Source organism: Cynocephalus volans, chromosome 1, assembly GCF_027409185.1.
Source record: "Cynocephalus volans isolate mCynVol1 chromosome 1, mCynVol1.pri, whole genome shotgun sequence".
NCBI lineage: Eukaryota > Metazoa > Chordata > Mammalia > Dermoptera > Cynocephalidae > Cynocephalus > Cynocephalus volans.
The window spans coordinates 108,086,777-108,110,615 of record NC_084460.1 but is presented as its reverse complement, the minus strand read 5'-3'; the positions used below and the strand labels follow the sequence as shown (position 1 = coordinate 108,110,615).

The window sequence follows — 23,839 nt, the reverse complement described above, 5'->3', positions numbered from 1 at the left end:
GCTCCTGACTGGGCCGTAAGAGTCCGATTTATAGGGCTCTGCTGCCCCCAGCACCAAGCCCTAAAGAGAGCCCCGTTGTCTCCAGCCCCTCCCGCCCGGGCGAAGGGAGCCTCGGACTCGGCCCTGCCCCTCCACGTGCCAGCGGGCCCGCCCCCGCCCTAGCCCCGGGCGCCGCTCTCAGCTCCCGGGCCTCTGCCCGGAGAGGGTGAGGGCTGGCGCGCTCCAGGCGCCCCCTGCTGCCTCTCCCGAGCCTGAGAGGCGGCCCCACGCAGACCCCAGCCGGGCTGGGTCGGCCCCTCCCGAGGGGCCGGCGGGCGGAGCAGTGCAGAGGGCACCGCCCCCGGCCCGCCCGCCGAGGAGAGGACGGGAGCGGGAGGCTGCGCCAGCGGCGCCCGCTCGGGGCCCGCCGCACTCCGCACTTGGCCGCCCGGGCTGCGGGGACCGGACGAGTGCCGGCGCGGGCTCTGCCGGCCGGGAGCTTAGTCCAGGCCGGAGCCAGAGGCGAGAGGGCAGTGAGCGGAGATGGCGGCCGCGGCGGCCGCGGGGGCGGAGGAAGGGATGGAGCCGCGGGCGCTGCAGTACGAGCAGACCCTGGTAAGTGACGCCGAGCCGAGCCCTGAGGAGTGCGCTCGGGGACCTCCGCTCCAGGTTACCCTTGGAAGCGCGAGGACCAGGGGTCTAGCCTAATCCCTCCCCGGCCTTCTGAGCTGGGGAAACTGAGGCTGGGGATTCTGAGAGGCTGCAGCGCCAAAGGGATGGAAATCTGCATGCTGGTTTCTGGCAGAGGCCGGGGGCCTGCATGGGACAAGGACATCAGGTGCTTGTCCCAGGTGTCCTTCCCACACACACGTTTTCTTTGCTCCTCCCCCTCACCACCTGGGCCCAAGTCTTAGCACCCCACTACTCCTCCCTAGCACCATTCACACCGTTGGACTTTCTCCACACCCCTATCTCCACCATCCAAGACATTCCCTGTGTCCCTGCCATGTGCGTGGCACTGTGCTGTAAGCACATTGTGCTCTAGAGTGTGTAGAAAGATGATCAGACCCAACCCCAGCCCCTACCTCTGGGGCTAGAAACATGGCATTGTCAGGAACATCTCAGTCCATTCTCTGGAAAAAGGTGGCCTGTTACCCTGGGGGACAGGAGCTTTAGGAAGGATGGGTCAGGCGGGAATGGGTGTGGGAACTGGGACCTTTGTCCATGCTGACTCTGGGTATCTAGCCCCCACCCATCCTAGGGTGTCCCTTGACCTCATTAGAAGCAAGGGTCCTGGGTTCTGAGCTGACTCATGGCTACCACTGTTAGTAAGTGTTTGAGAAGCCATTTGACCCTTTTCATGTCACTGGGGTGGGGGACCCAAACCCAAGGGAGAGGAATGGGCCCCATGCTTCCTTTTTACCACCTTGGGCTAGAATTTGCCCAGAAGGAGGCAGGGAGGGAAACCTCTCTGGGAAGAGAGGGCTTGGGCTGTAACTGAGTCTGGGAGATGCCCAGTTACAAGAGAGAGTGACTGGAGGAAACAGGATGGCAGGGAGAGGTGGCAGGGATGGGGACAGAGCAAGAGGCAAGCCCTTGGGATAGGGTGAACAGTATCTATCGATCTGCACAGGCCGAGGATAGGGGCATTGACCAAGGAAGCCAGGCACTGGCCTCTGAAATGGTGTCTCTGATGCACCAGTCACTTCTCCATCTCCTTCCCTTCCTTCCTTATCTCTGGAATGAGCTCTCAGGGTCATGCTCTCTCCCAGAGAGCTCTCTGCTCCAGCCTCTCCCCCTTCTCCCTCCTATTCCTTTGTCTTTCTCTCACCCTCCTACACTGTGACTGCCTCTTTATACTCTTTTTTCCTCCTCCCTACTTCTTCCCCTCTCATCTTCTTTCTCTTCTCAGCCCGTTCCCCTCGCCTCTTTTTCTTGGTATTCCTTTTCTCCTCTCTCTAGTTCCCTCTCTTCTCTGTGCTTCTCCCTTTTCTTACTCGCTATCTCTCACCCTCTCTCTGTCACTATCTTCCCCTCCCTCCCCCCCCAGCCCCAACAGGAGCCCTTTGTGTCCCGAAGCTCTGCGGATGGCAGCCAGAATCTACTCCTCCCCACCCCCCAACACACGCCCAGCTTGGCAGGTCTAGTCATGGCTCAGAGATTCTCCCATCCCGTCACCCAGCATCCACAGTGACAGCTTCTATCCCCCAACCTTCCACTGGACTCAGGACAGCTCCAGAGTGGGCTACCAAGCACTCCCCACCCACCGAGAAATGCTTTCCTCTTCCAGCTGGGCTGGCAGGCTGTTTGGGGGGGGGGGAATGGTGACAAGGGGATTAAGTTGGGCGGGTGGGGTGCAGCTGAGTTGGTCACAGGCCAGAGGCCCAGCAGGAACGTGATAAGGATTGGGGCCGCGCCTGCTCCTAGGCCCAACTCAGCTGCCCCCAGCTCCATGAGGCTCTTGTTGTTGCCTACGTGCCCTTGACCATCCTTATTCTCTGACCTTCCCTCCTCCCACTTTCAGACTGTGCCTTAGGTTTTTCCATCCTTTCCTCCTCTGAGGCTTTGCCTCCCACTCCTCCTCAGTGCCCCCACCCCAGGCCTGTGAAAAGAGAACCAATTATTCTGCCACCCCCAGAGCCATGTCCCTGTACCTTGGCTGTCCTCACCACTCTAGCCAGGACAGCCCCCACAGTCTGCAATGTGCATTATTCCCACACCCCAGGCTGGAGTGGGAACTGTAGGTTCAAGAGGAGATAGATGATGTGAGGGCTGGGAGGAAGGGAGGCCCCCGGAACCCGCCCTGCATCCCCACCCAGCCCATGACCACTAATGCCCCATCTTCTCCATTGCTCCAGATGTATGGCCGGTATACTCAGGACCTCGGGGCCTTTGCCAAAGAGGAAGCTGCTCGGATTCGCCTGGGAGGACCTGAGCCCTGGAAGGGTCCCCCTTCCCCTCGGGCTCCCCCAGAGCTCTTGGAATATGGACAGAGCCGTTGTGCCCGATGCCGCAGTGAGACCGGGGTTGGGGCAGGGGACCTGGCTATGCTGTGCTGAAGGGGACAGAGGCCATTAGAGCTGCTGGTGGGGGGAGGGGAAGGGGAGTAGGGGTAGGAGCACTTTGGTGCCAGCCTCCCCATTCTTCCCTTCCCTGCTGCCAGTCTGTTCTGTACGCTGCCACAAGTTCCTGGTGTCCAGGGTTGGTGAAGACTGGATCTTCCTGGTCCTGCTGGGGCTTGTCATGGCATTGGTCAGCTGGGCCATGGACTATGCCATCGCTGCCTGTCTGCAGGGTGAGGGCAAGGGCTGGCAGGGGAGTGTGGGAAGAACCAGCCTACCCCCTCCATGCCACACTTGTTCAGGCATCTTGACTACTTGGCCACTGACCACTTTTCCAGCCAGTCTGACTGCCCATCTTCAGGCATAATCACTGCCACCCCCATAGGCCACAACTTCTTGCCTCCCATCTCCAAGTGACTCTCTTACCTACAGTAGTCTTTGTCCCAATGAATGCCCTCTAAGGCCCCTTCCCTTCCGCCTGTGCCCAGGCTCTGTACGATATTCCCTGGGATAACTTGTCATGTCAGTGTTTCCCATGACCAGGCAGGGAGTGGCTGTGTGCATTGGGAGTCCAGCAATGCATCCTGTTCCCACAGCTCAGCAGTGGATGTCCAGGGGCTTGAACGCCAACATCTTGCTTCAGTATCTGGCCTGGGTCACCTACCCTGTCGTCCTCATCACTTTCTCAGCAGGATTCACACAGATCCTGGCCCCTCAGGCTGTCGGTACAATAGGAAAGAAGGGGAGGGCAGAGATAGGGCCTCCTGAAATGGGCATATCAAGTGATTCTCCAGGAACTGTACCTCTCCAGGGTCCGGCATCCCCGAGATGAAGACCATCTTGCGGGGAGTGGTGCTAAAAGAATACCTCACCCTCAAGACCTTTGTAGCTAAGGTCATCGGGCTGACCTGTGCCCTGGGCAGCGGGATGCCGCTTGGCAAAGAGGTAACTGCAGTTTGGGGAATGAAGGAGTCTTAGTGGAGGAAGAGGCCAAGCCAAGGTCAGGGCGGGCCCTTTCCCTACTCATCACCTGCCCCCACCTCCAGGGCCCTTTTGTGCATATTGCAAGCATGTGTGCCGCCCTTCTCAGCAAGTTTCTCTCCCTCTTTGGGGGTATCTATGAGGTAAGGAGAACCCTGGGGAGCAAGGGGGAGGGGCTGTTGGGGGGGGCGCTACTGAACCCATGACTGACTCCCGCTTGCCACCACTCTTGCCAGAATGAATCCCGAAACACAGAGATGCTGGCTGCTGCCTGTGCCGTGGGAGTGGGCTGCTGCTTTGCGGCACCTATTGGTGGTAGGCAGGGCTCCTCAGTCAGTCCAGCCCCCCAACCCCACCCTTGGCCTCTCCTCCTTTGCCCCTCTCATTTGGGTCTGATTCCTTAGACCAGGCCCAGGCCTCAAGTTGCACTGTCCCCTGCCCCCTTGCAGGAGTCCTGTTCAGTATTGAGGTCACCTCCACCTTCTTCGCTGTGCGGAACTACTGGCGGGGCTTCTTTGCTGCCACCTTTAGTGCCTTCATCTTCCGGGTCTTGGCGGTCTGGAACCGTGACGAAGGTGGGGGACACCTGCGGAGTGAGGGGAGACAGAGATGGTTCAGGTGGGGGGCCCACAGGGCTAGACCTGCCTTCCTCTGCTACTCCTCCCTTCAGAGACCATTACTGCTCTCTTCAAAACCCGATTCCGGCTCGACTTCCCCTTTGACCTGCAGGAGCTGCCAGCCTTTGCTGTCATTGGGTGAGGAGCTAAGGAGGTTGGGGTGTTGGAGAGGAGGGAGGTTCCCATGAGAAGACCCCCTTGTACCCCGGTACTTCTTCCCTCTCCAGTATTGCTAGTGGCTTCGGAGGAGCCCTCTTTGTCTACCTGAACAGGAAGATTGTCCAGGTGATGCGGAAGCAGAAAACCATCAATCGCTTCCTCATGAGGAAGTGAGTTTGCTCTGAGCTCCTCTCCAGGCTGCTTTGGGTTGGATAGAGGCCACAGTGGGCCAGGGGACAGTGAGGGTGAGATAGTGGCCCAGTCAAAAACAGACATTCCACAGAGAAATCAGCCAATGGTGTTTTCCAGGCTGACTGAACATTTTGGTGTTTATATGAATTACCTGAAAATAGGTACTTTTGAATTTTTAGTCTGTGGCAAAGGGCATTTGGGATCAAAGATTGAGGCTTCCTTAGGTCTTCCAGCCTGGCCCAGATAGCAGTGCTCCCAGAAAGTGTTTGGGCCTCAGTTTCCCCCATGACCTGTGGGATGGATGAGATTTTTTATCTCCAGAACATAGCTCTCTCAGTTGTGATCCTGAGGATTAGGAATGGGGTGGCCTGAGACGTGACTTCCTTTGGGACAGACATCCTTCAGGAAGAGGGCAGCCAACTGAACCTGCTCCCTACTACACCTTGGTCAATTTCATGAGTGACCGTAGCTTCCCTTAACACTGACCTTCATTCTAAGTCACCACAAAGAGACAGACAGAGGCAGAAACTTTTCTGCTCTCTCACACAGTGTGCCCTTCAGCTGGTGCTTCTAAGGGTAGAAGGTGGAGTCACAGCTCAGAGGTGTCCAAGAGGGGGCTGGAGAGATGGACTTTCTGCTGCCGCTACCCACTTATGGAGTCAGGGGCCTACAGAAGGGCCATTGGGTCAGACCCCCCAGCTCTTATAACCCCAGTCCACCATCAGCCTTGGAGCTATCATATCATAGATGGCAAAGGGGAACTTCTCTCAGGACTGTGTGATTTCATGTAAGAGCCAAGGCTGTGCTCTGACCTCAGCCCTGAGGTATGTGAGGATACCCAGCCCATCACCACCCATGTCTGATGCCATGAAACCTCCAACTCTAGACGCCTGCTCTTCCCAGCTCTGGTGACCCTGCTCATCTCCACTCTGACCTTCCCTCCTGGCTTTGGACAGTTCATGGCTGGACAGGTAACCCCGGGCAGAACAGGAACTTGCGCCTTCGGTCGGGATGCATTCCTTCTAAAGCCAACAACCCCAGCATGAATGACTAAGGGATCCTTTGTGCGCCATGGATTCCTATGGGCCCCTTCCCTTCATCCCTCTCTGTTTCCTTAGCTCTCACAGAAAGAGACACTGGTCACCCTGTTTGACAACCGGACATGGGTCCGTCAGGGCCTGGTGGAGGAGCTAGAACCACCCAGCACCTCACAGGCCTGGAGCCCACCACGGGCCAACGTCTTCCTTACCTTGGTCATCTTCATTCTCATGAAGGTGGGGCTCCTTATATATATCGCTAATGTTTACATCGGCTTACTAGGTGCATGCACTATTCTAAGCACTTTCCATATATTAACTCCTCTAAGCCTCACACCAATGCTATGAGAAAGGTACTACAGTCATGTATCACTTAACGACGGGGATACATTCTGAGAAATGCATTGTTAGGTGATCTCGTCATTGTACAAACATCAGAGTCTACTTATGCAAACCTACAAGGTATAGCCTACTACACACCCAGGCTTTGTGGTATAGCGTATTGCTCCAACCACTTTCGTACATGCAGACCTAAACATTATTACAAGGTGCATGACTATATTTTTATCCCTGTTTTAAAGATGGGGAGTCAAAGCATGAAGAGGTTAAGTAATTGGCCCAAAGTCAAACAGCTAAGTGGCAGACTTGAACCCAAGCCATCTGGTTCCAGAGTCCTTCCCCTTCCCTTCACCTTGGGGGGATTCTGGGATAGATGGGAAGTTTGTGCCTGACTGATAAGCAAGGTAGGCTTCTCCTGGGTGGAGCTGGTTGGTGCCTGGGGCGCATCTGCTAGTTTGAATTGCCTCCTGCTTGCAGTTCTGGATGTCTGCACTGGCCACCACCATCCCAGTGCCCTGTGGGGCTTTCATGCCTGTCTTTGTCATTGGTGAGTTCTCAGCTGCCTGTTCTCCCAGCTTACGGTTTATACCCTCCTCACCCTCTGGCCACTCCCTGGCCATCCCCTTTCTGCCCAGGAGTGGGTTTTGGTCCAGCCCTAGCCCGAACCCCACCCCCGCAGGGCTGTCCCCTGCACTGAATGACCCACTGGCCCCTCCCCCACCCTCTGACCCTCTCTCTTCCTAGTGCCCCCACCCTCCCCCTCCACTACCTCTTTCTCTTCCCACCCCCCTCCCTGAAGGAGCAGCATTTGGGCGTCTGGTGGGTGAAAGCATGGCCGCCTGGTTCCCTGATGGGATTCACACAGACAGCAGCACCTACCGGATTGTGCCTGGGGGCTATGCAGTGGTTGGTGAGTGCCCCGGAAGACCCCTGGCCCAGGTGAGGGGACTGAGGCTCCAGTGCCTCCTGCTGGCAGAAACCAGGCTTCCCTGGAATGCAGAGGCCCAATCCCCAGGACTGTACTGAGCAGCCCTGAGGGACCCCAATAGGACCCACCCCGGGTGAGAAAGGTCTTCTGGGGCCTGGGCATCCTGAGGAAACTGATGATGGCTGTCTCCAGGGGCTGCTGCGCTGGCGGGAGCAGTGACACACACAGTATCCACAGCTGTGATCGTATTCGAGCTCACAGGCCAAATCGCCCACATCCTGCCCGTCATGATTGCTGTCATCCTGGCCAATGCTGTTGCCCAGAGCCTTCAGCCCTCACTCTATGACAGCATCATCCGAATCAAGAAACTGCCCTATCTGCCCGAGCTGGGCTGGGGCCGCCACCAGTACGGAGGGCTGGGTGCCCAGAGGGGTGGGGGTGGAGACAAGGGGGCAGAAGGATCCTAGGATCCCCTCACACACACCTCCAGCAAGGTCCTAAGCTGGTGAAATTCACCTTGCTCCCTCCTGGTCAGAGCTACCTTCATCCACACCTAGGGGAGTTGTACCTGACCTCAACTGTTCAGAAAAAAGGGTGGGGGAGCAGTCCTTGACTCTTGGCCCTCAGCCCCTGTCCCAGTGGGCTCTGGGGCCTTCCTTATGGCCCTGGGACGATAGTACCCTGGGCTGCTCTCCCCATGCTGACCACAAACCAAGTACCCTTCTCTGCCCCTAGGCAGTACCGGGTGCGAGTGGAAGACATCATGGTGCGGGACGTTCCCCATGTGGCCCTCAGTTGCACCTTCCGGGACCTGCGGGTGGCACTGCACAGGACCAAGGGCCGCATGTTGGCCCTAGTAGAGTCCCCTGGTGAGGCCAGGAGGGGGGCCCAGGTGCTAGGGGCATCTCCCATAGTCACTGTTCAAGAAGGGGCAGGGAGCTCAGAACCAGCCTCCTTGGTTCCAAAAGGAATGGGCCAACACTTGCCAGGCAGGGGTTTCCCTCTGGTGTGTGGCTTGTGTCCCACTGTAGGTATGAGAGAAGGCCTGGGGGGTAAGGTTCACCCCCAGTTCCTGAGTCTTCTTACCTGCTCTATCCAGAGTCCATGATCCTGCTGGGCTCCATCGAGCGCTCACAGGTAATGGCGTTGCTGGGGGCCCAGCTGAGCCCGGCCCGGCGACGGCAGTACATGCAGGAGCGTAGAGCTGCCCAGGCCTCACCACCGTCTGATCAGGAGAGTCCCCCTAGCCCAGAGGCTTCTGTCCACTTTCAGGTGAGGGGAAAAGCCTCACAGCCACAAAGACTTCCTAAGTTTCACTGTATAGACTGATTGGGCAGGCAAATAGAGAGTGGTCTGAGGCCACAGGGTCCCCAACCCCTTCCTGCCCATGCAGGTGAACACAGAGGACCCAAGCTTCCCTGCAGTCCGAGGAGAGACTCACAAGCCCCTAAAGCCTGCTCTCAAGAGGGGGCCCAGCAACACCATGAGCCTTGGGGAGAGTACCGCAGGTGAGCTCATCTCCTCCATCCATAGAGCCTGAGTCCAGCCACTGAGATCCATTAGGGTCCCTGCCCAACCCTTTTGCTGGAGCCCATCCCAGCTGGAATAGGCTTCCCAGGTGGGCCAGAGTTAGAACTGGGACGCCTGTCCCCTTGCCTTCCTCATCTCTCTTGGTCCTCTCCCCAAAGATGACATTGTGTTTGGGAACACAGGGAACGTGGAGTCGGCAGGCATCACACTCCGGAGCCTCTTCTGTGGCAGTCCACCTCCCAAGGCTGCTTCAGAGGTGAGTGGCTGTAGCCTCTCCTTCTGGCTTGCTTTCTCTGCAACTCCCTCTCTGACTCTGAGACCACTTTTCCATTAACCCTGCAATGCCTGCCTTCATTCTCCCTGCTCTTCTACCCTCCTAGCTGTCAGCTCTGGGCCTCCAGTATGCCCTTCCTCCTGGGTGCCACCGCTTTCCCTCACCTTCCCCCTCCCTGTAACCTCAACTCCTCTTCTCTGGTTTGGCTCTAACAAAGTTGGAGAAGACGGAATGCTGTGACAAGCGCAAGCTGAAGCGGGTCCGAATCTCCCTGGCGGTAAGTGCACCATCTTTTCCTGCATCTCAAGAGCACTGGACAGGGAGGGGTGGGGTCTAGGCTGGGTAAACCTCCTCACTGCTGGGGGTGCCTCCCCCAGCCCCTAGCTGCCAACCTCCCTCCCTCTCTCCTAGAGTGACTCAGACCTGGAAGGCGAGATGAGCCCTGAGGAGGTAAGGTGCCACTGGACTCTGGACGCTGTTTCTTCCTGGGTGTGTTCAGTCATCACCTTGGCTGCTATCCTTATAGGAGGGACCATGGAGTAAGCAAAAGGGCAGGCCAGCTTTCAGGGAGTTGAGAGTGGCACCTTCACCGTCACCTTCCTCATCCCTTTCACTCAGATTCTGGAGTGGGAAGAGCAGCAACTAGATGAACCTGTCAACTTCAGTGACTGCAAAATTGATCCTGCCCCCTTCCAGCTGGTGGAGCGAACCTCTTTGCACAAGGTAGGGCCAGCGGCCCAGCCCAGGGCTGGCCCTGCTCTCAGGAGGATGGGGTGGGGATCTAGGTCCCCCCAAGTTTGGACTCATGCCAGTGGGGAAGGAAGGAGGAGAAGAGAGTGAGCTCTGTGCTGAGATGTTTTTCAGACATATTGGCTTTAGACGAAGTAAGGCTGGGAGCGAGGGCCCCTTAGCCTCTTCCTGCTGTACTGTAGAGCCAGGCATCATTTTTCCTCTGCTCAGCCTTGCCCTCAGGGAACTCTGGACCAAAGCAACAACCAAAGCAGCAACAAAGGGTTTGAGCTGGGTGGAAGCCAGAAGGCCAGGCCAGGGTCAGAACTAGGCAGGAGGCTGCCAGAGCTCAACAAGGCTGATACACCCACGCTGAAAAAAATGGGTGAGAAACAGGCAGGAAAAGAAAATCTAATAAACAAGCTAACAAACATCCAAGTAGGGGTGGGGACACTGCAGAGAAGAGATAAACAAAGATGAGAAGCACCCAATAGGGGGCTTGGAATGTCAGACCCCAGAAAGTCTGACTTAATGCGGGCCAAAGGAAAACTGGTAGGGACACAGGAAGATAGCTTAGCAGAAGGGCAAAACAGCCTGCAGAAATGAAGAGAGGAACTGAGTATAGATATGTTGGTGGCAAGTGAGGCAGACGCCAAAGGAAGGCAGGGGCTGTCAGTGGAGGACTGCTTCCAGGGCTCCAAAGGATGGGGCATGCAGTGTCATTGGGCACCATCAGGCCTCCAAGTGAAGGCAGGAAGTACAGGAATGCCCAGCAGACTGGTAGTACAGTTCCTGGGACTAGTAAAAACCAAGGGGTATTTTAAATTTTTGACAGATTTAACATGCAAGCCTTGAGGCGTTGGGGGGTTGGGAGGAAGAAAATAAGCAGCAGGTGAACACTTCCAAAGCCTGCAGCTTGGGCATCTAGCTTAGACACAAGCCGTCCCTAAAAGCCAGCATTGCACAAACAAGCAGAGGTCAAAGCAGGAAGAGCAGGGGACAAAAGGGAAACAAAAGCAAAAGGCAGTAAAGGAACTTATAAGCCTTTGGGTAAAGACCTCACATCAAAGAGAGTGGGGAACTGTACAGTTCAGTTGCAGGGAAAGAGGAGATTGGCCTGAGAACAATACGTTGGGCTTTTATTTAAAGCCTTTCTTTCTAAGACCTCTAAAGCTTTTCCACAATGATTGATCATCTTACTTAATCCTCAAGCATCCATAATGATGATGATGTCAATAATGCTGACGTTTTTTTCAGTGCTTGTCGTAGGCACCAGACACTATGCTTAGCTCTTCACATGCTTAATACTCACAACCACACTATAAGATATTGTGATATTCCGATTTTTATAGATGAGGAAATTGAAATTCAGAGAGGGTAAGCAAGTTGCCCAAAGTCACCCAGCTAGTAAGCAGCAGAACTGGGCCTAGAATTCAAGATGGTCTGACTCAAATCCTGTGATCTTAACCATTTTAATACATAGGGAAACTGAGGCATGCAGCGAGGAGGTCACTTGCCAGAGTCAATATAGTAGAGTCAGGCCCAGAGCCCAGATTTTCTGGCCCAGCTCCCAGGATTCTTTCAGAAGGCCACGTTGTCCCTCTTCCTGTCAGTTCACTCTTCCCAAGCCCAAGAAGTGCAGGCCCTCCAGTGGGCTCCCTTATGTCTAATTAAATTAAAATGAAAAAGAACAAAGTGTTTGTTACAAACTTAAGGATCAGAGTAAGAGAAGAAGCCTTTGAGGAACCGACTAACAAAAGTACAAAGAACTGGAAGTGATAAGAACATAAAAGATTAGAATTCAACATGTCCTTGAGGCCTGAGAAATCAATAAGTAGTAGCCCAGTTAAGTTCAGGAGGGGAATATTCAAAGGGGAGAGAGAATAGTTGGAGACTATTTGCAACTGGAGATCACTGTACCAGCTAAGTACTGCATTCATGCAGGGGCCACCTACAGAGAAGCAGTGGGTGGGGGAGGTGGGGAGGCCTGAGTACCAGAGCTCAGGCTAGACCCACTAAGCCCAAATCCTCTGCCACGTTAGGTAGCTGTGTAAACTTGGCAAATTTCTTAGCCTCTCTGTGCTTCATTTCCCTTATCTGTAAAATTGGGATCATACTTTATTGGGTTTTCTGAGGATTAAAGGATTTGAAACATGAAGCACTTACAATAGTGCCTGGCACATAGTAAGTATTCATTATATGTTAGGAATTACTACTACTCCTTATATTGAGAGATGAACAATGGGGGACTTTAAAAGTAATGAGGAAAAAACTGAAGTGTGGAAGAAATGGATGTTTTCAGAAAAAGTTGAGTGATTCTGTGAGGCTGTAAACTGGGGTGCCCAGCAGAATTTGAGGCCTGAAAGACAGGCTGGGATCAGCTAGGGCCATTCTAGGAAGTCTGGGCTCCATTCAAGTTTGAGAAAGTGCATAGGACGGCAGAGCCAAGCTGGAAGAAAGGAGACAGAAACAGGAGAACCCATTAGGCTGCTGTGGCCCCAGTCCTGGTGAGGATAGTGAGGCTGGGAGTGAGGGCGAGTGGCCAAGATGTGCAGGAAGTAGATTGGTAAGGCTTGCTGACTGCCAGGAACAAGTGGTTTGCAAACCTAAAAGGCATAGAGCCTGGCAGAAGCTCACTCTGATCAGGATTGTAGAGAAAAAGAAAATCCAAGGGAACTATTTAATAGGCTCCTTGGGAGAAGATGAGAGGGATTACTTGACCATAAGAAGATAAGGCTAAGGGATTATTAAAACAGGAAACCTTATAATAAAGATGTTTCCCTCTAAAGTTGAACAAAATTAAAGCTTATTTGTAGCATGCAGGTTTCAAGTTAGATATGAGGAGGAACTTGCTAACCACATGACAATTATGTTATAGGTATTGAAGGAATGCAGAAGAGCTTATTCTAAAGCTGAACCTCTTGCCCCCCTTAATAAGCACTGTCATGCCCTTGATGTACAAAGTTAGGAAAGTTCTGGAAGTCCCTTCCTAAGGAATTTCAAAACATTTAAAAAGTGTCAAGACAATTTAAATGAATTCTGAATGGTACTGAAGAAACTGGGTTATTACTGCTTATCTTGATTCAAACATTAAGCCAAGAGGCTTACAAGTAAACATAGAACAGTGAGATAAATGATAGGCCAAAAATTCCAGGAACTGCTGAGTCAGGAGAGCATTTTTTCAAGACATCTGGCCCAAGAAAATCCACTTAGAGCACAAGGGGAACTGGCTGAGAATTTCTGAAGCCTTGATGATTACATTTGAAAGCTTGGGGGAGGGCCCAAAGCAAAAAACATGAGGGGATGGGATGAGGTGACTCTTGTCCCGGACTGCAAGCTCTCTCTCAATAGGATCTGGGATGATGCTTGGACCCCAGAAAAGGCAAACTGTGTGAGAGGGATAGACTGCTTCAAGGACGTCAAGATTGGGACATCAGTGCCAGGGTGAAGAGATGTCAAAACTGGCCAGCCAGCTAGAGGGGCAAATGGGAAGCAGGTGTCAGCCACTGAGGTGGGTGAGAGGTACAGGATTCAGGGTGCAGTGCCCCTAAGGGGGGTGTGGACCTCCCTGCTGGGTATATCCATGAATAACAGGGACATCTGCAGAAGAGGAGTAAGGTTGTGCTGCCTCTCTCTGTATGACGAAAAGTAGTCTGGGACTGCACAGCCACTTCTAATGCCGCACCTGGAACAAGTCACTTCACCACTGAGCCTCAGGAAGCTTCTCCTGTAGAATGGGCATAATACCTACTTCTCAGGACAGTACTGAAATTAAATGATAATGTAGGACCTAGCATGGAGCCTCCAGTCATTAGATTTCACGTCTGAACAGTTCTCTCCTGCATCCTCCTTTCTAACATGGGACTAAGAATCCTGAGTCCTGTGTCTCCATCAATGTAATCAACATAGGATTTTAGCTATCAAGTTTCTGAGGCCTGGGGGCACAGAAACATAATTATTTTCTCTCCAGCATTCTTGTCCCCCTCCCCCCACCATCTGTGGCACCCCTTCTATTCTACCCCCTAACCTTATCCTGAGCCCCTTGGGCCTGTAATTTAGAGCTGCCCCCTTGCACATCAACTCCACTGTGTTCCTTTCCACCCTACAGACTCACACCATCTTCTCACTGCTCGGAGTGGACCACGCTTATGTCACCAGTATTGGCAGACTCATTGGAATTGTTACCCTAAAGGAGGTAAGATGATAGTGGCCATCAAAGCCACTTCCACTTCCAAAAAGGCTCACCTGGGAGAAGTGCAGTCGAGGAGTCTAAGCAGGGAGCTCTGAGTCCAGACATCTGACACTCTCACCTTTCCAGCTCCGGAAGGCTATCGAGGGCTCTGTCACAGCACAGGGTGTGAAAGTCCGGCCACCCCTCGCCAGCTTCCGAGACAGTGCCACCAGCAGCAGTGACACCGAGACCACTGAGGTGCATGCACTCTGGGGTCCTCGCTCCCACCACACCCTCCCCGGGGAGTGCAGCCCTTCTGATAGCGATGACAAGTGCCAGTGAACCCCTCAGTGGGCCGCCTAGCATGGTGCTGGCCATGGCTGTGGACCCAGATCCTACAGCTCTCATGTTCCTTCTGCTTTGGGAAAGCAGGAGGCACCTGCAGCTAGAGGCTGGAGCCCCAGCCCCGCTTCCAGACCTGGGGTACCAGCTTTTCACAATTCATTCTACCTGGAATCTGACCCACCTGCAGCAAGTTTTACAAGGACAGGAAGATCGGCACTACCCTGGCAGGATGGAGGCGGCTGTCACTTGAACACTGTTCCCCCTTTGAGGGGGGAAACTAAGATGGGTTTATACTGGAACCTCCAACGACCAGATGTATATAGAGATTTGCAAAGATTTTTATATTAATTTAATAAAACAAATTCTTAAATAGAACAAAATAAACACCTAATGAGCCACTCATATATAGAATGCTTGTGCCCGTTAGCTCTTGTTCTTACCCTGGGCACTCTTACCTGCCAAAGCCTATAAGGCTCCTTATTTTGCAGCCACCCACCCTGCCTGCAGCCATGAAATCTGTTCAGTGTCCTTGGAAATGCTGGATCTGTCAGAGGCCTCTGCTGATGGGTTATTAACACCCTTGATGAGAGTAGAGTGGGGAGGTGGGCAGTACTGTAGCTGTGGCCTTTCATTCAGCCAAGAAAGGCACTACCTCCTTGCCTCCCCAAGGAGAGACACTCCCTCATGACTGTCACTCATTGGCACAATTCCTGCCTTGGGCAGGCATCAGCTGACAACTGCCTGGCCACCCCGTGGCCCCCTTGTGGCCCTCTCTGGAAGAACATCGAAGTCATAGCTTTGTAGCAACCAGAGCCATCTCTTCTTCCAACCCCACACTAAAGAGAACTCTGCATGAATGGGGCAGCCTGGCTGGCTGTGAACCAGCAGGACACTGCCCACACATCCTAGGAGGGGCTGGGATGGGGCCCAGGACCCATCAGGGGGGCCAGGAAAAGAGTGGAGGGCACATGCTTCCATCATTCTAGTGCCTCCCAGAGAAGATCCGACTGAAAGAACAGACCAAAAACCCTCTGTCTTTAGGAAAAAAAGAAGAAGATTTAGAGACGATGGAGAAGTGAAGCACAGCATGTGCCCAGCTGGGCAAGGGGCCCTTGGGGGACGGCTCAATCCGTAGGCTCTAGGAGGGCAGGAGCCAGGCCACCCAGGCAAGGGTGATTGTATCAAGCACTGCACATAGACTCAGAGGTGAGGAGAGAAACAGAAGAGCAAGGCATGGGGAGGCCAGAGGGAGTGGCCGGGCTCCCTCCCACTCCACCCCCACATAGCCCAGTCACAACAACCCCCTTAGGGGTTCACATCATCTGAGGAGAAAATGTGTGTGGTGTTTTTGATTTAAGAACATGAACATCACTGTCTGCCACAGCTGTAGCCATGCCCCAGGGGCCCCGGGCAACCCCCGGCAAACCCCAAGGTGGGGGCAGGACATGCGCCCCCAGCCCAGCCCCTGCCTCTTCTCCAAACACTTTCATGCAAAACACACAACGGAGAATTGAGTGCTCCCAGGAGCCCTCTAGGTTGCAGAGCTCTGCTGGGAGCCTTCAGCCCACACTTGGGCACAGAGGCTCTGCCCCTAGCAGCAGCCAGGGGACACATGCCACCACCAGGCATGATTTGGGTCACTGTTCCTCTGGCTCCACCTCATCCTCGTCTAAGGACACCACCCCAGAAGAAGCCACATCAGAGGCTTGCCGCTGCCGTTCCCAGCTGCCCATTGGTGGTGGGCAGAGCGGCTGGCAGTTCTTGCAAGGGGCTGGCTCCTCCTCAGCAGGGGAAAGGCAGGACTCCGTGAGGGTCGAATTGTAGAGCGAGTCCTGGGCTTCCAAGGGGCCCAGGCTGCGGAAGGCACTTTCCCGGCTGGGGGGCAGTTTGGCAAGGAGCAGCTCATCGCCCAGCAGCTGGGAGGCCAGCCGGGCTGGGGAGCCCAACAACCCATCCTCCAGGCTGCACAGACTAGAGCACAGGGTATCTGGGGAAACGGTCTGCGAGCAGTCGCTCTCAGGCTCCACAGAGCCCTGGCGCATAGGCCTGGAGAATCTGCGGCCAGTGAAGAGGTCCTGGAGGTGAGGTCCCACGGGCAACTGCCCAGCCATGTCTGCAAGGGGGAGAGAAAAGAAGACAGCCCTGCTGGCCCCATTTGAGTTGGCCAACCTGGAAGTAATATCCCCCCGCCCTGTTCCATCCCTGGTGTAGCTCTGGGGGTAGTGAATAGAAGCTGGGCAACCTGGGGCAAGTCACAACTTTTCAATGCCTCAGTTTCCTTAATGGTAAATTGGGGATTCTAATACCTACCTTATGGGGTTGTTGAGAGAACAAGAGTCTAGCAGCACAGTAAGCAAGTAATAAATGCAGGGCCACCCCATATGGTTATGCAGGTTGTTCACTGCACAAGGGAAGCCTGTCTAAGGCAGTGAAATTCAGCCCTCACTCTGCTCACCAAGCAGCATGCCCTGGCATGGGGCTGTGCCTGCCAGAGAAAGGGGCGCCTTTTTCTAGTTTGCACAAAGATTGCACATGGACTCACAGTGGCCTTGGATAAATGTTAGTTATTATCATTATCCGAGCGGTCAAAGCAGGCCTGGAACTCAATCAAACAAAAATGCTTGTGGTTTAGGATTCCATATTGGCCTCGGGCATCCAAATCAATCCCCTCTGGCCACTCTCAGACCTGCTGTAATGTATTGTCTGCCTTGGGGAAGTTGTTAATTAGCTGGACGGGAGGGGGCCGGTAGAGGTGATCTTCAAAGGCAAAAAGGTGGGGGTGAAGGGATGGTGGCCTGTGAGGCTTGAGCCCAGAAACTACAGAGAAAATCAGCCATGTGGTCCACGGAATGGAAGATGAAAGGAGGGCCCAGCACAGCTGCACGCCCCACAGGATCCCCTCTGCAAGCACTGACCCAGAGAAAGGCCCACAGGCTGGAATGCAAAGATGCTGAGCTGGAGCCAGCATGGCCCTGTGGGTGTTCCAGGCCCAGCATGTCTTCCTGTTTGCCTGGGGCCGCAGCCCTGTGAGGTGCTGTGCTGCTGCACTGCAGGTCATTTGTCCTGCCACAGCCAGCCAGAAGGCTGCCTCGGAAAGGAAAAGGCAAGGGCACTACAGACCCTCCCAGAGATATGGCTGCACAGAAGGTGTCACTGAGGTCTCTGGCCTTTTTTTTTCTGAGGACAAGGCCCAACTACACAGACAGGCAAAGAAGGCTCAGCACATGGGAAGGAACTACTCCAACTGATGATTTCCCACCCATTAGTGTAGACAGCCCTCCTGCCCCTGGAGTGTCAAGGACCACCTGGACAGAGTCTACCCCTCCCTCCTCCCCTTCCAAAGACTGAGGGTGTTATGGTCGTGACTCCGAATGAATCACAAGGCCTATCAGGTGGGTCCACCCAGCTGGCAACACTAGCACAGGAGGTCCTTCACCTGTGTCAGCTCCCCCAGCAAAGTCCTCGTCATAGGAATCGTCGGTGGAATCCTCACCATCGACTGAAGACCATGCCCGGAGCTTGGCTTCTGCGATGGCAAACTGCTCAGCCACTCCTGTTGGAGAGGACACAGAATTCATTAGCAGAGAAGGTAAACTAAGACTAGGGCTCAGCTTCAAGATAGCAGAGGGAAGAGACAGGGTTGTGGAATGACTCTAACCCCCATGTCAGACCCGAGGAGATGAGAGATAACAGCCCTATAACAAGTATGTGGCTTATCCCTTTTCTGCCACCCACCTGCTGCAAAGCGAGCCTCTTGTTCACCCTCACTGAGGTCTGAATAGGAGGAAAAAGCTGATTCCAGAGCAGCAGGTGAGTCATTTGGCTTGCTCCAGCCCTTCCACTCAATGAGGTGAGCCACTCGGCCCTGGGCCATGGCAGTAGGCTTGGTCACGTGGTCCTTCACCACCTGAGAAATACCTGGAGGTTGGGGAGAGGGGAGAAGAATGGTAAGGGCACAAGCCAGGGAGTACCTCAGCAGGGAAGTAGAAGGGTGGCAGCAGTTAGGATCTATGTATGCCTTTGGGTGGGTGGGAGGAGGGACTGGGATTCATCCGAGAGAGGGTGGAAAAGGGAGATCCCAGCAAGTGCTCACAGGAAGCAGTCCCAAAGGACATGTGCGAAAGGGAGGAGGAAGGACAAAGTGGCCAGAAACATGGGAGGGGGATGCATACCATGCAGGGAGGATCTGGCCAGCGCAGCGATCTCCTGGATAGTTAGGGCTCTCCGGGACTTGGGCAGCATCGCGACTGTGTCTCCAACATTCACCTTGGGTGACACCATCAGTAAGTCAGTGCCCCTCTGACAGCAGTTACCTCTTCCACACCCTTGCCATGCCCCCCTCCCACCCATACCCCACCAAAGATGTCAGGAGGAAATGGGAGCTGGGAAGAGATGTCAGGGTAGCACATGTGTCCCAGTGGCTGCTGGGAAATGTAGGAGGGTAAGAAGCTAGAAACAGCGAACTGTCTTCCCAGGGAGCAATGAAAACTCAAGCAGGCCCAGAGGAGCAGAACTACAGCTAATCTTCCACCTTCCCAGCTCCCAGGGTCAGGAAGTGAAGAAGGGGGAAGAGAAGGGAGGCAGAGGGTATGGCATCAGGGACTTCTTTAAGATCCCCTCCTCTTTCTCAGTCTTCAGATCCATATTCTAGCTGTTCCTAGACTGCCTACCAAAGCCACAAATTCAGCATGACCAAAACCAGATCCAACACCTTCTCCCCACATCTGGCCCTGCTTCCTGACTTCCTTACTTTGCATCACCCCACCATTTTCCTGTTCAGCCTGACTCCAACCTCAGCATTACTGAGTTTAATATGCTTCCCCTAAGCTTTGCTTCCCCATATCTGTTGTTAAGACCTAGTGATTCCATTTCCACACTTCCTCTGATACTACCTTCGTCCTTTCTATTCCAACTGCCACTGCCCGTCCTCAAGACCTCAGTGCCCCCTGCCCAGATTAGCACAAGCAGTGGTCCCCCAAACTCCTCCAATTCTATGCTATTTCTCAGCCCAAAATGTTGTGTGTATAAGTGTTCCCTCTCTCCCTCCCTCTCTTCCCATGGCTGGCTGGCCCTTTCTCATCCTTCCAGTTTGGGCTGAAATATCACCCGTCAGAGAAGCCTTCCTGGCCACCCATTCAGTGGTCCGTCCTCCCTCTGTAGTCTCTAACAAAATACTAACCCCATTTGTCGCCCTTAATCACAGTGTATAATTATGGTCTATTTTGTGTGTTTCCTGTTTTTTGTTGGTTTCCCTCACTGGTCTTAGCTCTTTGAGGAATTTAGTCTGTTTTGGTCACTGCTGCACCCCAGTATTTAGCATAGTGCCTAATACAGAATAATCTCTCAAAATGCATAGGCTGAATAAATGAGATAAGGTATAAATGTAAACTATTTTCCTGGAGTACAACTGGTCACAGCATGTATCTTCAAAATCTTTTCTGGGCTCCCCCACTGTCCAGTGAGGTTAGTGCAGTCTTCATATCCAGGCACTTTGGGACCCCACTCTGTGAAACCCGTCTCCTTCCAGGCCGCGTTGAAATGCACCACTGATCTCATCTGCCCAATAAAACCCCACTGCTCCATCTTCCCTATCAGCAAGTAGCCCACCTGCCTCCAGAAAAAGGAACTTCTCTGGGCCAAGAATGCCATTCTTACCTGGAAAAATGCTCCCTACCATTTAAGACCTGCCTCAAGTGCCACTTCCTAATAATGCTTTCAGCCCACAGTATCTCTCTCTGTCCTATTTGAACCTCCCACCCAAGCACTGCCCTTGTATCTCTCCTGAGGGAGTTCGGGATGGCAGGGCCTGAGTCTGATCCACACGGGTTTCTAACTCCACCCTGCACCTGGCTCTGTGCTCCTTGACAAGCCCCAGCAAATGTTTCCCTCAATGAATGAAGTCAGAGACACAAACCCCCTCCCAGGCATTGCCTAGCTCTCTCTATGAGTTCCTGCCCCTCACAAGAGTGGCCTCCACCTGCCCCTTGACCTCAGGCCCACTCTTGGTCCCTCCCCTTCGGTACCTGGCTGACAGGGCCCCCAGGGTGGCGCCGGTAGCCTCCGGCCAGCCCTGGGGGGAGGAGCACCTGCTGGGTGTTTCCTGGCTCGTTCTCCCTCCCTCCCCTCCCTCCCCTCCTCCCCCTCCCCTCTCTCCCCTCCCCCCAGCGGCCTCCATCCCCGCCTGGCACTCCGCGCAGCTGCGGCCCAGGCCCAGAGAAAAGGTGTATGTCTCCCTAGCAACGCATCACCATGCAACAGGGTCTCCCGGGATACGGCCCGGGATGCGCTGACGTCAGCGCCGAAGGCGCGAGGTTGCCCGCCCGCCCGCTGGCACAGCTCCCAGAGAAGAAGAGAAACAGACCGGCGCGGGGGCGGCCTTGGAGCCCGCCGGCCGGATAGCGCCTCCACTTGCAGGAAAAGGGAGCCAGAAGCAGAGAAGCAAGCTGAGGATGTGGGGGTGGGGGATACAGATCCCTTTTACGTGGATGCGGCCCCCTTCCCCCCACCAACACTAGGGGCCCAGCACCTCTGGCAAGTCCTGGCTGTCCACGGAGGAAGGGCGGGGGGACCGGCTCCAGCCTCGGAGAGTCCGGACAGATCCCAAGGAGGATAGAGAGAGACCCCGAGGAAGTTCGATCCACTCCACAGCCCAGGCTGGGTCCGAGGACACTGAGGGGTAGGGGAAAGGCTGCTCAGCTGGGCCCCTACTTCTACCAAGATCCCCATTTTCATCCAGTGTTGCTATATCATTTCTCCTCCCCCTCCCTCACTTGCTAGACTATCCGTGAGGACCAGGTGCTCTCACCTCTGAAAGCCCCTATCCCACAGCCCTGACTCTCAGACCTCTGAGGTCATTTTGTGGCTGCCACTGGCCACCTTCCTGCTCTGGATATGTTTTGTCATCAAAACTCTAGGGTGAAACACAAACGTTGATAAATTCTTAATCTTCTCCCAGTTTCTCAGCATAGCTACCCATTTCTCTCAGAAAGCACACTGATTCTTCCACCCCCATGACCCCCAGCCCACTACCACCCTGGACCCTCTAAAGGCTTGCTGCCTTTCTTCTGTCCTCCTCCTACCCTGGTTCTTTCCCCTCACCAGCCTTAGCTGGTCCATAGTTCTTTACTCTTCTTTTCTGACAAACCCGTGATTTTTTCTGATTTTCACCCGGTCTCCTAAAGCCTTTTCCTGATGTCCTCTGGCACCAGCCTGGTTCCCAATATCTAAGCCAGAGTAATTTTCCTCTTGCCACCTAAGCACCCTACTGCTCAGCTTCCCATCACCTTCCAGATCACATCTACAGTCCCTGGTCTCACCTCTGCGACTTGTCTGACAAGTCCATCGTCCTCCAGGCCCTTCACGCTGCCACAGAAACATTTTGCCCAGCACAGAAATCATAGGCATGCTGATTGTGTTGATGCGGAGAACCAAAAGCCCAGAACTGCTCCAGGCTGAGCTGCCAGTTCTATTCCTGTTTTGGCTCCGGATGCTGAGCCAGTCCCCTCCCCACTTGGAACCTGTGCCTAGTCACATAAAGAGAACACTCCTTCCTCATGGCTTTGAGGAGGTGGGAGTGATACGGGCCCAACTCTCTGGGGCTCAAGGTGCTGAGGCCCATCCCCTACACAGTACCAACAGGCAACATACATCACAACTGACCTTTAGCTGGAGCAGCAGTCTCTGTCCCTGAGCCTCAGCCAGCTGGCGGTCCCCAGAAATGCTACCAAACAGAAGGAAGACAGGAGGTTACAGGCCATCCCTGGCCCCCAGCTGGTATCTAAGCAGGGCTCTTGAGGCCAGTCCTGAGGTCAGCCAAACTCTCCCTTGTCTACAGGAGGGGATGACTTCCTGAACTCCAAGCTCATAAGGTTAATTTAGTACTACAAATCCCAGAGTTCCTCAAGGGAAATGCAAATCTCAGCCAGTCTTAGCTCTGAAGAACCTCAAATACCAACCACACTAAGGCCTGTGTGACTGACCACCTGCCCTGAAGGACAAAGACCCATTCCAAACCCAGCCTTCAATGTCATAAGTCCCTGCCTGGCTGGCCATAGGCTTGGAGAAATCCATGACAGTGAAGTAAAGTAGGCTGGCAGACCTCAGATGCACAGGACTAAGGCCAGGCCCCAGCATGCATCCCCATCCATGGAAACTAAGTCCCAAGCAGGGGTCAGCAGTTGTGGGAAGGAAGCCCTGATGGCCTCCCTTTCTTCCCCTCCACAGAGTAGGGCGATTCCTTCTTGTTTTTGTTGGGGGTGGGGAAAGGAAATTACGAGTCATAAGAGGTGACAGGTGATTAGGTGCTCACAGGTGCCCAAAGTGGGGCCTCAGTCCCTTTCATCAACCAGGTAATTCTGAAGCGGGAATATTAGGCCAAAACTCTATGGTAGGGTGCTTAGCTTACGTTTAAAGGCTACCTCCTTAAGAGGCTAGGGACGCATCTGGGAGAGGCAGGTTGCCAGCACAGGGCCACTCCCAGGGCAGTGAGAGGAGAGGTGGAGGCCAGTGAGGGTGTGTGGGCATGCGAGGTCAGTCGCCAGGGGCTGGAGGTTGACTAGCCCCTCCCAAGGCCATCCACCTCCTGCCACCCTCAGCAGTGGGAACAGGCTGAGGGCGACGAGACCACGCGTCTGCCCTGCAAAGCCCAGAAGCAGGCAGGCCATGCGAGGGAACCGAAGTCGACTTCGCCCCCTCCCCGCTCATTCCCCCTCCCTCCTGTTGCCTGGCCCGCCTCCCCGGTGCAGGCTCCTCCCTCTCCCGACATCGGCCCCCTCCTCAAGGACCCCACCCGCTCGCGGCCCGCGCACCGGGCGGCTGTAGCCCGCCTCTCCAACCAGTGCCCGGCCTCCGCCTCTTACCCTGACCCGCTGGGCTCCGAGAGCCGATACAGCCCATGGCCGGGCACACAGGCACGCTAGCCCGCACTCGGGGCCCGAGCCATCGCCTTGCAGAGGGTCGGGCCGTGGCCACCACCGGGGAGGGGAGTGAGGGGAGGGGGTGGGAGCCGCGCGTCCGCCGCTGCTCCCGGGAGAGGGAACCGGGCCAGTGACGTCAGCGCAGGGGCGTGGCCTCCACGTCACCAAGGCGGGCCGGGCAAGGCCGACGTCACGGCTACGCAAGGGAAAACGCCCGTCCTCGCCTCCCGACCCTTTGGGGGCACCATGCAGGCCGGTTTCTGCGGACACCCACTGGGCCATGCCCACTCATGCTACACGGGGACAGAAATCCTCGTTGCCTCCAGGCCCCTCACTTTACAGATGGCACCTTGAAGCCATAAAGGGCTTCTCTGGCTATCAACAGCTCGAAACTGAGCCTTCACACACAGTAGCCTGGATTAACATTCTGCTAGGAGAGCAACAGTCCAGCAAGAATGTCCTATGTAAGCACCCCACAACCACTAGTCTCCCTTCTCTCCTAACCAAGAGGGAACCCCTTCATGCCCACCTCGAGGGCCCAACCTTCCAGGAAACTGGATCCCCTGACCCCCGAAATCATG

General features: G+C 54.8%; 2 protein-coding genes across 4 annotated transcripts; one reads left to right on the top strand and one right to left on the bottom strand.

Annotated features, from left to right (window-relative positions):
* Positions 1–522: 522 nt before the first annotated feature.
* Positions 523–14,340, top strand: CLCN2 (chloride voltage-gated channel 2). Its single transcript, XM_063094705.1, has 24 exons — positions 523–594; positions 2,838–2,994; positions 3,143–3,274; positions 3,638–3,766; positions 3,853–3,986; positions 4,088–4,165; positions 4,259–4,337; positions 4,472–4,597; positions 4,693–4,777; positions 4,867–4,968; positions 5,877–5,961; positions 6,109–6,264; positions 6,844–6,913; positions 7,166–7,276; positions 7,487–7,700; positions 8,030–8,163; positions 8,394–8,566; positions 8,688–8,802; positions 9,007–9,080; positions 9,316–9,375; positions 9,510–9,548; positions 9,717–9,821; positions 13,936–14,022; positions 14,146–14,340. Exons 1-24 carry the CDS (start codon positions 523–525, stop codon positions 14,338–14,340), a joined length of 2,712 nt encoding a protein of 903 aa, XP_062950775.1.
* Positions 14,341–14,665: 325 nt separating this feature from the next.
* FAM131A (family with sequence similarity 131 member A) lies at positions 14,666–23,375 on the bottom strand. 3 transcript variants are annotated; one of them, XM_063100471.1, is made up of 7 exons: positions 23,202–23,375; positions 22,003–22,063; positions 20,870–21,012; positions 18,516–18,609; positions 18,079–18,261; positions 17,780–17,896; positions 14,666–16,456 (listed from the first exon to the last, which is right to left on the bottom strand). In XM_063100471.1, the coding sequence occupies exons 4-7, from the start codon at positions 18,583–18,585 to the stop codon at positions 15,981–15,983; spliced, it is 846 nt and encodes a 281-aa protein (XP_062956541.1). In that variant the 5' UTR covers positions 18,586–18,609; positions 20,870–21,012; positions 22,003–22,063; positions 23,202–23,375; the 3' UTR covers positions 14,666–15,980. The 3 variants fall into 3 exon arrangements, with proteins under 3 accessions (XP_062956541.1, XP_062956532.1, XP_062956523.1); XM_063100462.1 differs by lacking the exons at positions 22,003–22,063; positions 23,202–23,375 and adding an exon at positions 21,660–21,926 and having other exon boundaries at positions 17,837–17,896; XM_063100453.1 differs by lacking the exons at positions 22,003–22,063; positions 23,202–23,375 and adding an exon at positions 21,660–21,923.
* Between the last annotated feature and the right edge of the window lie 464 nt (positions 23,376–23,839).

What these genes read in the sequence shown, in the direction of transcription:
- CLCN2 (XM_063094705.1), top strand. Translation starts at nt 523, where the DNA reads ATGGCGGCCGCGGCGGCCGCGGGGGCGGAGGAAGGGATGGAGCCGCGG. An exon ending in TCATCTTCATTCTCATGAAG is followed by an intron (nt 6,265 to 6,843) that starts GTGGGGCTCCTT and finishes TCCTGCTTGCAG; the next exon opens with TTCTGGATGTCTGCACTGGC. An exon ending in TGGGGGCTATGCAGTGGTTG is followed by an intron (nt 7,277 to 7,486) that starts GTGAGTGCCCCG and finishes GGCTGTCTCCAG; the next exon opens with GGGCTGCTGCGCTGGCGGGA.
- FAM131A (XM_063100453.1), bottom strand. Translation starts at nt 21,747, where the DNA reads ATGCCTATGATTTCTGTGCTGGGCAAAATGTTTCTGTGGCAGCGTGAA. An exon ending in ACAGCCAGGACTTGCCAGAG is followed by an intron (nt 18,610 to 20,869) that starts GTGCTGGGCCCC and finishes GTGTCACCCAAG; the next exon opens with GTGAATGTTGGAGACACAGT. An exon ending in AGAGGCTCGCTTTGCAGCAG is followed by an intron (nt 17,897 to 18,078) that starts GTGGGTGGCAGA and finishes CCTCTCCAACAG; the next exon opens with GAGTGGCTGAGCAGTTTGCC.